The following is a 13,880-nucleotide window of genomic DNA, read 5'->3' on the forward strand; positions in this document are numbered from 1 at the left end:
TATATATATATATATATACACACACACATATATGTATATATTTATATATATGCTTTTAAAATTATATACTTAAATTATCTTAAAGAATATCTATTATATTTAAACAGGATTATAGAATTAATCCTCTTTTTAAAATCAGACCAATAACTAATATATTTTGAATTCCCAATTATTAGAGAAAACATAACATTTTATTTTCTCAAAAACATATTTTTATATTTTAGGTGTTTAATTACCACAATTGTATAATATAATTTTTCTTAATTTAATATGTACTTTAAACTTTTAGAGCTTGTAAGTTAAATATTTTAGTAGTTCTTAGATTAATAACACTTTATATTTCTAAGGGAAATATAAGACATAAACAATTAATAGCTTTAATTCTGTCCTCTATATTTTTCTCATGAGACAAATTTAAACTTTACTTTTTATTTGCCAGTGGCTCTGGAAAGCTAGGTTTGGTTTATTTGAATGTAAATTACCACATTCTTTAAGATGGCTACTGGCAGGAACCTGACCTCTCTGCTGGGGGAAGGGCGTCTACCCCTTCCTCTATTAACAAAGGGCATAGCCAGTTATCTGGGCTACTTAGATCTTTATAATTAATATATTATCTATATTTTAACAATTTCTGAGATTCAAATCCAATTATAATTATTTTAAAGCATTTACTTTGGATAAATTCTATAACAGAGACAAATTTACTTATATTCTTGAAGGCTTTAAAAGTTAACTTTTTAACAAGGTTTATTAGCATTTTAAAAACTACTCTTTATTATGGAAATGCGAATCCTGTTGCTGGAACCAGCTTGAATTTTTTTCCTTTAGATTAAATTAGCCAGTTTTTTTTCTTTCCTTTTTTCTTAGGAAAAAACTAGTCTTGGGTTTTTCATTTCTGTAGCCCTTGTAAAGAGTTAAGTCCAGTTCAAGACCTATCTAATATCCGAAATCGGACCGTGTGCACATTTTGCCTTATACTAGCTTTCTCTTTACATGTGTACAGATATCCCAGACACATTTCTACATTTTTAAAACTTTTTTATGGCAAGAAAGAAAACTTTTAATTTGTATACTGGGAGAGTGGGCATCCATATTAGATTGTCACATGTCCCTCTCTTCCCCCATATCCTGCTTACTTCAGGGGAAGCATCAGCAACAGATCTGGCTGAATTTCTTTTCATGCTTAAAAGATAGACAGATCTCAAATATTTTTTTTTATGCTTTTTGAAGTAATAACTCATACCCAATTTGGCCAAGATTTGCATTTCCCTGTTAGTTCTCTTATAATTTTTAAACAAGGTATTAAGTAATCTTATTGCAAGTAATCTTATTGTGGGAGAGCAGATAGCCCTGCCCTCTTCTGCCACTCCTGAATCTCTCCGCACCAGAGGTGGCTTCAGCAGTGGAGTTTCAGTTATTACAGATTTTAAATTCCATACACACACTAAGATTCTAATTTGAACAAGAAACAACATTATTTTGTGATCACATAGACTTCAACATTTGCCTCTAAAGGGCACTTTCTCTAAACTCTACTTGTCCCATGCTTTACTCCCGACTATCAATAAAATGCTCCTCCCTTACCTAATCAAGTGCACTCTTTATCTGGAGGAGATCCTCACCGTCTGCTTCCCAAGTCCTCAGGTGCCTGTTCGGGCGCCAATTTGTCAGGGCCAGCCTGACGGTTGAACCGGGCTGAGGTAGGGAGGTGGGAATTGAGAAAAGAAAGAAAGACAGGACAGCGGGATCGGGAGGACTACGAGTGACTGTAGTGAGTTTATTAACTCTGTAATGCCTTTTATACACAAATACTGAATAGGAGGTCTGTGAAGAGGAATGTATTCTTTGTTCCTCTTAATCTCTAAGGGAGAGACAGAGCAGAAGGACAAATTCTCAGTACAGTAAATCAGGCAGATTCTCAGTAAATAGTTACAGACTTCTTGGCAAGCCATGAAAGTGTTGCTCTCATTCTACTGATCACCGCCATCCAAACAAGCCTGGGAGAACTGTGTGGGTAGGGGGCCAGCCTTGGTAGCCCCTTCAGGTGCAAGGACCATGTCAGCTTACACCCGTTCTCCAACAGCTTTTCACATCTCAATTTTTTTTAAATATATTTTTATTGATTTCAGAGAGGAAGGAAGAGGGAGAGAGAGATAGAAACATCAATGATGAGAGAGAATCATTTATCGACTGCCTCCTGCATGCACCCCACTGGGGAGATCGAGCCTGCAACCAGGCTTGTGCCCTTTACCGGAATCAAACCTGGGACCCTTCAGTCCACAGGCCGACATTCCATCCACTGAGCCAAACCGGCTAGGGCCACATATCAGTTTTTTTTAATAAGAAAAAAGATACCAAAAAACAAAACAGGCTTAAACAACATGATAAAATTCTGTGTCTTGTGACATAGAGAATGTTATTCTTTATGTATAACCCTTGTCCATGGCAATGTTGAACATGTTTAGCATCCCTGATGCATTTACTGGCTTAGCATGTCCACTTTGCTACTTAACCTATAAAAGAATACTATTACTTTTTTTGTATTGTCTACTTCAAGAAATGAATGCAATGAACACATTTGTAATCCTACATAATAAAAGCCTAATATGCTAAGTGTCCAGTCAACCGGTTGGCTGTTCAACCAATCAAAGCGTAATATGCTAATGATATGCTAAGGCTGCTCAACTGCTCGCTATGATATGCACTGACCACCAGGGGGCAGATGCTCCGACCAGTAGGTTAGCTTGCTGCTGGGGTCAGGCTGATTGGGACTGAGCTAGATGGGCCCCGATTGTGCATCTGAGAGGTCTCTTGACCTGGCCTGCACTCTCTTGCAATCTGGGACCCCTCAGGGGATATCAGAGAGCTGGTTTGAGCCCTATCCTGCAGGCCAGGCCGAAGGACCCCACTGGTGCACAAATTTGTGCACTGGGCTTCTAATTCTAAAATAAACTACATTATAGCTTTGGGCAACTTTTCCAGCAAAAATTTTTAAAGACTGATTAAAATGTGACTATGTTACAATGACAGAAGGGTTCACCTCTCATCAATTCTAAATTCTCTGAATTTCACACATATCCAAATAAAGGCTTTTAATAAGACATGACTGATGATGATGTTTATGTGCCATTTTAATTATTTATTTTCAAATAAATAATTCTGGAATATTTTGTCCTGGTTTCTAAAAGTTGTATACAAATCCAAGTTTTTTAAATGTCATTTACAAATAATCAGTTTTGACTAATTCTGTAAAGGTATAAGATTATCAGAGGATAATTTTTAAAATATATTTTTACTGATTTCAGAAAGGAAGGGAGAGGGAGAGATAGAAACATCAATGATGAGAGAACCATTGATTGGTTGCCTCCTGCATGCCCCCTACTGGGGATCGAGCCTATAACCAGGGCATGTGCCCTTGACTGGAATCGAACCTGGGACCCTTCAGTCTGAAGGCTGACACTCTATCCACTGACCAAACCGGTTAGGGCTCAGAGGATAATTTTGATCGAGAAAGTTATGTTTGATCTCTGGATCAAAAACCACGTGGTGTACTTGCTGTTCTCTCATGGAATGATACTTGTATGAGAAAGATTCACCATATTAATGCCCTTTCCAGGGAAAAGGGGAGATGGAAAATTATTAGAAAATAGAAAGAACAGGAGGAGAAAACCTACATTTTTAGACAGAAGAAAAGTAGCATTTACCCAAGGAAGCCCTCATCCGTTACTTAAATGCTCAGAAGAGAAGGCAAATGATTTAAGGAGATAATTAAGAAACCAATACATTTTTTTAACTCAAGAAAGATGGGATGTTCTGTTTTGTTTTGCAAGTTTTGAAATATGAGGATGTCTACACAAACATATATAGTATTATACTCTCAGCCCAAGGGCTGGGCTGTCTCTTGTTTACATTTGATTCTACATCACCTAACATTGTACCTGGAACATACAGGTGCACAATACGTAGTTGATGAACCAATGAACTACAGGGTTTTCTAAACACTAAATGGGTTATCTAGTCTTCATGTAAAATGTAATATTTACTTTCTATTGTATATATGAAAGTTTCTATTATATAACACTAGTCATAAGAGGTGACAGTAGTAACTCACTCATCTTTTTCACATCATCATTTCTACCTTGAATACAATTTAATGAAAAATAACTACTGTGTTCACTAAGCTACAAAGAGTTGAGATAGAATGTATAAATGAAGAAACCTCTTGGATTACTGAAGTACAAGCATAATTGCCTTCTTAAATTATACATTTTTAAGAGGGTGTGATATACTTTTTCAAGCAATGCAGTGTTTGGTGGGTGGGACTTATATATACATATATAAGAGTACCTAGAAATTTGGGGGGATTTTCCTTTTTATTATCCAAGGGTAAATAAGAACAGCTTTTTTTAATATTGTGGTTTTTTTAATGTCCTATTATTCGATACTACTGTTCCCCAGAAAATGAAATTATTATCACTTTACTTGGGAAGTTATTTCCAGGTGTGAGAATTTAGCTTTATAAGAGCCTACCAGATCTGACCAGTAGATAATTTATTCAATAGAGACACTAAGTTAAATAACTCATAAATTGATCTCAGTAATGTGTCTTGATTTTCTCAAAAGTCTTCACCATTGTTTAAATAGTTAATATTTGCCAACAGGTGAGGACAATAAGGCAAAAGAAGGGCCGTCGCCCAGAGACTTTCAATGTAGGAATGTGAGAAGGTGTAAGTAAACATACAATGCTTTTGTCCAACCCTCCTGTTATTACCGGCTTCTTCTTCATACAGGACCTACACACATGGTCTTAGAGCTCCCTGTGCAGATTCAAAAGTCTGAAGGATTGTCTGCATGAACAGCCAGCAAAACAGGAGCCTCATTTCCTATTTGGAAAGCAGGAATCTCCTTGGGTGATTCTGGAACTAAGTTCTGGTCTTACAATTTGGGAATATAGCTCATTTCATGCTATTTTCATATTTATCTTGCCATATTAGACTCATTGCTTTTTTACAGTAGTAGATTATGAGGGAACATGACTTCAGCTTCACAGTTCCTTTTCCAATCACAGTTTAAATTTGTTTAAAATGAACCATTAATATGAGCACAACTGTCCAGGTATAAGTATTTCAACCTCAGAAATAAAGTTTATGTGTCTTATCTTACATAATTGATTGTATAAGCTTGATTTTTTTCTTGCCAATAGCACTAAAAGTGAAATCATTTAAATTAAATGAGTTTGATTGCTACATTTTGTCTAAAAGTGTTATTTACTCTAGTGCTGCTAGTACCCGACTTTTGCTATATAAACAGTTTTAGTATTTTTCTGGTAGGCCACCAACCTGCCTTATATTGACATGGCTGACTAAAGCTGCCTATTGTTATGCCAAAAACCTTTAGATACTATTGACAGAGTTGCCTTTCTTTGTTTCCTCCCACAAATGGAGCTGCTGCTTCTTACATCATAGGTGCAAAAAACCTGCTTTTCTATGGCATCAGCTTAACTAGAAAGCAGAAAACAAATGGTGATAAAACAGATGAACAGTATATATTATATGTATTTACACATATACTTAGACACTTTAGTTGCAAATCTGAAATGATATAAGCCACTGCCTGCAACAGCATCTGCTCTTTAGAAATGGGGATTAAGACTTAACTATTAAGACACGGAAGAAATCGGGCTATGTGGAGAGCCCATTTGAGTCAGAACTTTGTCCAACCACTGCAGTGGCCCGTGAAGATGAATCTCAATCCAGCAGGGGGTGCTCGTGACATCCTGGCGATGGTACTCAGCTCCCCAACCCTGGAAAGCAAGAGTGGAGCCAAGAGTGATTGTGTCAGACTTTGCAGTCAGCCTCCAGAGGCACACGACAGAGCTCAGTGGACACCTAACCAAGGCAACAGAGTAGCTCTCAAGAATATAAACTACACCTTCCTGTAAGTACAGGATAAGTTTTGCATCAACCAGACATCCTAAGATGAGTCCAAATCAATGCTTTTCTTTGGGTCACAACTAAATGCATGAACCTAAACATGGTTGGGCTCTAGTCATGTCAGAAACACTGGCAAATCATTTTCTCTCCCACAAGGGAAGAATCTTGAACTTATGTTCACCCCCTTCAGGCTGAAGACAGTGTTTTGCACAAAATGGTAACTGTAGACCAAAGATAGATCTGAAACTTATAAAGAAAGCACTAGAGGATGCTCTTGATTTTTCAGGATTGATTAACAAAGCTTATTCCTCCTGTTTCTCTGGCTCACTTTTGGCAATTTCCTATTTATTACCTTCATAGGAGAGATAGCAAATAACTAACTAAATAAATAGATAAGTAAATAAATAAGTTTGTATATTTTTCTCTGTATAAAAAGTTATTTTTAAAACGAGGACAGATCCAGTTAAGCAAATTAGTTTTGTTATTGGGAAAATTGATTCTCTGTAAAGTTATTTAAAAGTTGGATTTCAGGAGTTGGGAATTGGGGTCCGAGTCCAAGCATATAGAATTTAAACCTTCTCTCGAAGTGTGTAGTAGAGCTAAAGAAGAAGACAACCAACCAGGGGTCATCCATCTGAAATTGTAATTGGCTCACTAATCGAGGACAAAGTTAGAGATCACAACTCAAGCATAAGTCCCTTTTCCTAACACTGCTACAAAGATGTTTGACATAAAGGCTTGGGCTGAGTATGTTGTGGAATGGGCTGCAAAGGATCCATATGGCTTCCTTACAAGTTATTTTGGCCCTTACTCCATTGTTTCTAGCAAGCGCTGTACTGTCCTGGAAATTGGCCAAGAAGATTGAGACCAGGGAAAAGGAGCAAAAGAAAAAACAAAAACACCAAGAAAATATTGCAAAAGCTAAACGACTGAAAAATGACTGCGGGAATGAACAGGCTCCGTAACCAGAGGAAACTCATTTGGGAAATTATGCAGCTTTGGAAGGACCCTGTAAGGTTTCTTTTCTGGGTTTATGACAGTATATTATAAACAAAGCCTGAGCATATGGAAGAATCATGTTAGTTCTGACCACTATTGTAGCAACTTTTAGGCTTCTGTATAGAAGTCTATTGACAGTTATTGTAAATTGACATTTATTATGCTAAAAATGCTTTATAACTGACTTAGTCATTTGCCATTTTGCAGCTTAAAACATCCTGTGGAGTACAATTAATTTTTCTAGAATATTTGCTTGTTTCAATTAGCCAATTTAAATTTGCCTGAAAACTTGACTATTTTACTGTCAAATTTATTACTCTAACAACAATCTTATTTTACCCTGTAAATATTAGTGGAAGGGATTATTTGCCTTCTTGAGTAGGTCCTGAGCATTCCTGGTGATAGGCTGGATTTAGATATCGTAAACCCCCTTCCCCACACCATGGGTACAAGGCAACTCAAACAATTCTTGTTGGAGTGAGAGGGCAGCTGCTGTCGGTCAAGTCTCTGTCGGTCACCTGGGTCCAGATCTGAGCTGGGCATGGGAAGCACGAAGCATCCATGGGGGCAGGAGACCTCCCTCAGAAGGGGCTAGGGTTCAGGCCCCTGCAATGTTGGGGGAGTGTTCCTAAAGTGTTAACTAAAATTTTTATTGGTACTTCATCTCATGATAAAATTGTGCACCATGTAATGAACCTAAAACAGTAATATTATAGTGCAAAAAAATAAAATTTAAAAGCCATCAAGACTACATTATAAAATTTTCAAAAGCCTCCTAACATTTAAATAAAAAAAGGAGGGGATAGTAGAAGAATATCATGTAAGGAAAAATATCCTGTAAGTAAATTACATCTAGAAAATTAATACTTTAGAAAATTAATTGTAAGGCTAAAAGCAAGACACCCATGAAAAACACACAAGGTGTCAAAACAAGCCAGAGGAAAATCATTTGGGCAAAAAATGAAATAGGATCCCAAGTCAAATTTATAGAAAATATTCCTTTATTAACTTTTGGTCGAGAATATGTTTGTATATTTTCAGAAAACAACTCTGAGACCATGTGGATTCCAGCAACAGAGAGGAATCGACAGGACTACTCCAGCCATGAAGACAGAAGAGAAGCAGTCCAGAGATGGAAGACGTTGACGTGGCCTTCCCATACTAGCAGTTAGCAGATGTGCATCACTGCAGGTTGCCCAGGACCAAACCAGAGAGAGTCGGACCTGCATTACCACCATTTGTCCACCATCCAGAGCTGAGGGGTCAGTGCCGACATGTACACATAAGGAACTGGTGGACATTGAAATTGGGTCTCAAAAGAACTGTTGGCCCAGAAAGAAACTCACTACAGACTGATTCATTTGCCTGTCAGCATAACCATTATTGCTTGTCTCATTTTCGGTTCTTATAAGTGTATTTCTAATAGCACATGATCTCACTCATCTAGGGGAAATAATGAACAACATAGACTGATGAACAAGAACAGACAGAAACAAGGAGGCATGGATCAGACTGTCGGGCCTCAGAGGGAGGGTAGGGGAGGGTGAGGGTAAAGGGGAGAGATCAACCAAAGGACTTGTGTGCAAGCATATGAGCCTAACCAGCAGTTAAGGACAACAGGGGTGTGGGGGCATGTTGGGGAGGGGTGTGGGATGGGGGGATGAGGACAAATATGTGATACCTTAATCAATAAAGAAATTTAAAAAAAAAGAAATTAAAAAAAAATCCTGTGGAGAAAAAATGACTTTCGATTATGAACTCTATTCAAATACTGACTCAAAAAAGGTTCCTGTTCTGGACAAAAGAGACTAAGAATGTAAAAATGAGAACTGTCCTGAGGTGAAAAGTATTCTTTGGCTTAAAAAGAGATACAGCATATTAATTACATCTTTTATCATTATTGCTTATGTCTTAGAATCATTTCTGGCTTTCTCAAAGCAAAATATTATTAATCAGTGAGTATTTCATTTTCTACATTTTTCTCATTCTAGCCTTTGAGAAACTGATAATTATCAGACATTCTGCCTTTTTTTAAAATCTAATTTTATAAAAAGTTCTCTCATCTTGATTGTATAGAGTACCACCTACCAACAATTTTGTACTTATGAACACCGCCATTTACTTAGAGATGCCTTATTGAGTAGCGTAACACTGTGATTTAAAGCTTGCAGTAAAAATGCCAACCCTCATAGAACTTTGGAACCAGTTTATTCTTACTCGTGCTAAGAAGAAATGTGAAGTAGTTAAAATGTCTTATCTGATAATTTGCTGATTATATAGATACCACTTTTAATTTTTATTCCATTTTTTGAACTCATGTAGTTGATGTCCTATAATTTTTGATCCAACAAGTTCACAGTGAAAATTAAAATTTCAATTTTTTTCCTAAGGAACTCTAAAAGAGTAAATCATATTTCATAAATGGTAAAGAAAGGCTTAACATTTGGAAAATTTTGTTTGATATAATAATTGGTTGAAAAAGATAAATTATGTCAAAATAAGAATGTGTTGTAATCCTATATAATAAAAGCCTAATATGCTAAGTGTCTGTTCAACCAATCAAAACGTAATATGCTAATGCTAATAAGGCCACTCAACTGCTCGCTATGATATGCACTGACCACCAGGGTCAGGTGCTTCAACAGGTAGGTTAGCTTGCTGCTGGAGTCTGGCCAATCGGAATTGAGAGAGGAGTGGGCCTAAGCCATCAGTTGGACATCCCCTGAGGACTCCTGGACTGCGAGAGGGTGCAGGCCGGGCTGAGGGACCCCTCCACACACACACCACCACCACCCCCGCTGCCGAGTGCATGTATTTTGTGCACCAGGCCTCTAGTTAGAAATAAAAAGCTAAAAGATATTTCCTTCAGTTAAATATAATTGGAACTTTTTACTATGTAACATGGCTTTTATAAATGCATGGTTCAATAATTTTACTCACGGTCAGTATTTAATAGCTCATTAATATTTTCCTCATCTCTGGCAATTAATTCTAAATTACAGAAATTATCCAACAGCTTTAATTTAAAAATGAAAGTAGATATTGATATAAAATTGGTGCTTTTTTATTTAAAAAAAGTTGGATTTCAAGCACCATGCTGCCCGATCACACTTTACATTTGTGACTAGAAATTTCAAGTGGACCTTTGATGCCATAGCATTCTGTCCCAGCCCATTCACTGTCTCATTTCTCCTACCCCTCCACCTACTCCTCCAGCCTGCTTACAACAGATTTTCTTTTTTCCTATTTTAATGAGAGAAATGAAGCAATCAGAAGAGAATTTTCACAGCACTGCACCCACCGACTTGACCTTTCTACCTTTTACTATAGATTATCTGTGTTTCCAAATAAGCTATCCACTTGTGCATAGACTCACTCACCTCTGGGAACAGCATTCCAGAAACTCTCCCCATTCTCTCCTTTTTCTTTCCATCAGATCATTCCCATAAATGTATAAACATGCTGAAATGTCTTCAATCTTCAAAATACTTCTCTTGGCACTACAACCACCACAGATTACCGTCCTATGTCTTTGACTCCCTTTGTAGCAAAACCCCTCAAAAACAGGCATCTACACTGGCTGTCTCAATTCCTCTTCATCCATTCTCTCTTAAATCCATTCTAATCAACATTTCACCCAGCCTTCAACAGTATTGCTCTTATCAAGATCAAAAAGACCTTCATATTGCTCAAATTAATGATCAGCTTTCAGTCTTTGTGTCACATGGGCAGTATTTGCTTTAGTTCATCCCCTCTCCTGCACAATATACTTTCTTTTTTGACTTAGAAAGGATCTTCCTTTCTTGGTTTTACTACTATTTTGGTGGTGGCACATTCTCAGTTTTCTTTGCTGGTTCTTTCTCTTCTCCACTATCTTTTCTTTTTTTAAAAAAATCTTTATTGTCTGTCTCCATAGGTAATGCATATTCTATATAATAAAGAGGTAATATGCAAAAGGACTATCACGCCCTCACACAAGATGGCCGCCCCCATGTGGTCACAAGATGGCCGTCACAAGATGGCCGGCAGGGGAGGGCAGTTGGGGGCAACCAAACTGGCAGGGGAGGGCAGTTGGGGGTAATCAAGTCGGCAGGGAGGGCAGTTAGGGGGGGACCAGGCCTGCAGGGGAGGGCAGTTGGGGGCAATTAGGCTGGCAGGGGAGCAGTTAAGTGTCAATCAGGCTAGCAGGGTAGTGGTTAGGGGTGATCAGGCTGGCAGGCAGAAGCAGTTAGGAGCAATCAGGCAGGCAGGCAGGCGAGCAGTCGGGAGCCAGCAGTCCTGGATTGTAAGAGGGATGTCCAACTGCCGGTTTAGGCCCGATCCCTGTGGGTCCCAGATTGGAGAGGGTGCAGGTTGGGCTGAGGCAACCCCCCTCCTCCAGTGCATGAATTTCATGCACCGGGCCTCTAGTATGCATATAAGATCTTTGTTTAATCTCTTCCCACCCGCTTCCCTCTGAAAATTGTCAGTTTATTCCATTTCCATGCCTCTGACTATATTTTATTCACCAGTTTATTTTATTCATTTAATTTCTTATTTGTTTATTTTTACTTCTGTTGTTAGGTATGTATTTGTTGCCATTTTGTTGTTCATAATTTTTATCTTTTTCTTTTTCTTCTTCTTCCTCTTCTTAAAGAATGCCCTTCAACATTTCATATAATACTGGTTTGGTGGTGATGAACTCCTTTAGCTTCTTCTTATCTGTGAAGCTCTCTCTGACCTTCAATTCTAAATGATAGTTTTGCAGGGTAGAGTAATCTTGGTAGTCCTTGCTATTCATCACTTTCAATATTTCTTGCCTGCCATTCTCATCTGGCTTGCATAGTTTCTGTTGAGAAATCAGCTGACAGTCATATGGGCATTCCCATGTAGGTAACTAACAGCTTTTCTCTTGCTGCTTTTAAGATTCTCTCTTTGTCTTTAGCCCTTGGCATTTTAATTATTATGTGTCTTGGTGTGGTCCTCTTTGGGTTCCTCTTGTTTTGGACTTTCTGTGCTTTCTGGGCTTGTGTGTCTATTTCTTTCACCAGATAGGAGAATTTTTCTGTCATTATTTCTTTAAGTAGGTTTTTAATATCTTGCTCTCCCTCTTCATCTGGCACTCCCTCTTCATCTGGCACTAATGTGAATGTTGGTACAATTGAAGTTGTCTCAGAGGCTCCTTACACTATATTTTTGGATTCTTTTTTCTTTTTGCTCTTCTGATTGGGTGGTTTTTGTTTCCTCATATTTCAAATCATTGATTTGATTTTCAGAATCCTCTACTCTACTGTTGAATCCATGTGTATTATTCTTTATTTCAGTTAGTGTATGCTTAATTTCTGAATGGTCTTTTTCCATTTTTTGCAGGTTTCTAGAAGATTCTTGAGTAACTTTATAACCATGGTTTTGAACTCTATATCCAGTAGTTTGCTTTCTTTCATTTCTTTTATTTGTGACATGTTTCTTTGTCTCTGCATTTTGGTTGCTTCCCTGTGTTTGTTTCTATGTATTGGGTAGAGCTGCTATGTCTCCTTGAGTTGGTAGAGTGCCCTTGTGTAGTAAGTATTCTATAAGATCCAGTGGCTCAGCCTCCCCAGTCACCTGATCTGGGAACTCTAGGTGCACCCCTTTGTGGGCTGTGAGCACAGTCTTGTTGTAGCTGAGACTTGATTGCTGTTGGTGTCACTGGCAGGAATTGACTTCCAAGTCAATTAGCTGTGATAACCAGCAGTGACTACAGTGGGAGAGCTGCTATGTAGGAGACACCCCTATGGAGCAGGACTTTGGTGCTCACTGAGTCTTCCCCTTGAGTGTGTTGCTTATGGATGTGTATAATTGTAATCTGGTATGGTCTCACACTGACCACTGGGTACACTGGCTCTTGGGTCTCCAAGAAAATGCGAAGTCAGCCACTGCCTGGGGCTACCCAGCAGGAGCTACAAAGAGATCTGCAGATTCCTCCTCTTTGTATCAGGTTTGGAAGTTCCCAGATGAGGCCCAGCTATGAAGCAAGGCAGGCTGGTGCTGGTGCCAGGTCTTGAGCCTTTTATTGATAAGTTTGGGGCTCCCTGACCCAGCTGCAGCTTGTTTGAGACACTTTAGCCTGAGCAAGGGCAGGCCATTCATATGCAAAATACACTGCACACAGCTTGGGTGGAGTTGTAAATTGGATGAGGTGGTGTCTTAGAGAATCACCAGGGCAGAGCAAACAGAAATGGTTGCCAGTCAGCCCTGTGACCTAGGAGGTCCCAGCACAGGAAAAATGATCCCTGTGAGCACCTTTGTCTGGGAGAAAGCCGCCTTGAGTTTCTGTCATGATGCCAGACAATCCAGTTTCTCCTCGTATGTGTCTGTGTCCCCCAGAGCCTTGCCCTGTGCTGGAGCTTAGAGGAATCAGGATCGTGTAAGTTCAGTTTGTGGTGCTGGCCTTTTAAGAGGAACAGATGGGTCTCCAGCAGCCTCTGTGTCACTGAGCCCCAATCCACACTGGTTTTTACAGCCTGTATTTCTTACTGCCCATAGGGATTTCTTTTCCCAGCTCTGGGGCCCTGGGCTGGGGATCTGGTGTGGGTCTGGGACCCCTTGCTCCTTCTGGCAGCCTCCACAGAGATGATCTCCCTGCCGATTAAAAAAGCAGCACACATGGGTGCTAGACCAGCCCATTCCATGCCTCTGCACCTCCTACCAGTCTCTGTGTGCTTCCTTCTTTACTTCTTTAGTTAAAGGACTTCCATGCAGCCAGCTTTCCAACAGTTCTGGATGAAGGTTGCTCTGTGTTTTAGTTGCAATTTTGATGTGGTTGTGGGAGGTGGCGAGTACAGGCATTTATCTATGCCACCATCTTCCCCCTGTCTCCATTCTCCACTATCTTTTAAAATTGAAATGTCCCAGGACTCCATCCTGGAATCCCTTCTCTGTTGGTCATCTCATTCTGGCTCATGGAGTTCAATGCTGTCCATAACCTGA

The 13,880-nt window shown here is 39.0% G+C and overlaps 1 protein-coding gene and 1 pseudogene across 8 annotated transcripts in view; one reads left to right on the plus strand and one right to left on the minus strand.

Moving 5' to 3' along the window:
* Positions 1-319: 319 nt before the first annotated feature.
* The window catches only part of SMAD9 (SMAD family member 9), an 85,035-nt gene continuing 71,474 nt past the window's right edge, over positions 320-13,880 (minus strand). For all 7 annotated transcript variants that reach the window (XM_079779248.1, XM_079779253.1, XM_079779252.1 and 4 more), the window contains one exon: positions 320-5,803. In XM_079779248.1, the coding sequence (XP_079635374.1) occupies positions 5,660-5,803 (144 nt within the window). In that variant the 3' untranslated portion in view covers positions 320-5,659. The remainder of the gene's footprint in view (positions 5,804-13,880) is intronic.
* On the plus strand, positions 5,824-7,620 carry LOC307104342 (small integral membrane protein 15-like; annotated as a pseudogene). Its single transcript has one exon. The product of its transcript is annotated as a small integral membrane protein 15-like (transcript).

This window comes from Cnephaeus nilssonii, assembly GCF_951640355.1.
Source record: "Cnephaeus nilssonii genome assembly, chromosome: 8".
Classification (NCBI taxonomy): Eukaryota; Metazoa; Chordata; class Mammalia; order Chiroptera; family Vespertilionidae; genus Cnephaeus; species Cnephaeus nilssonii.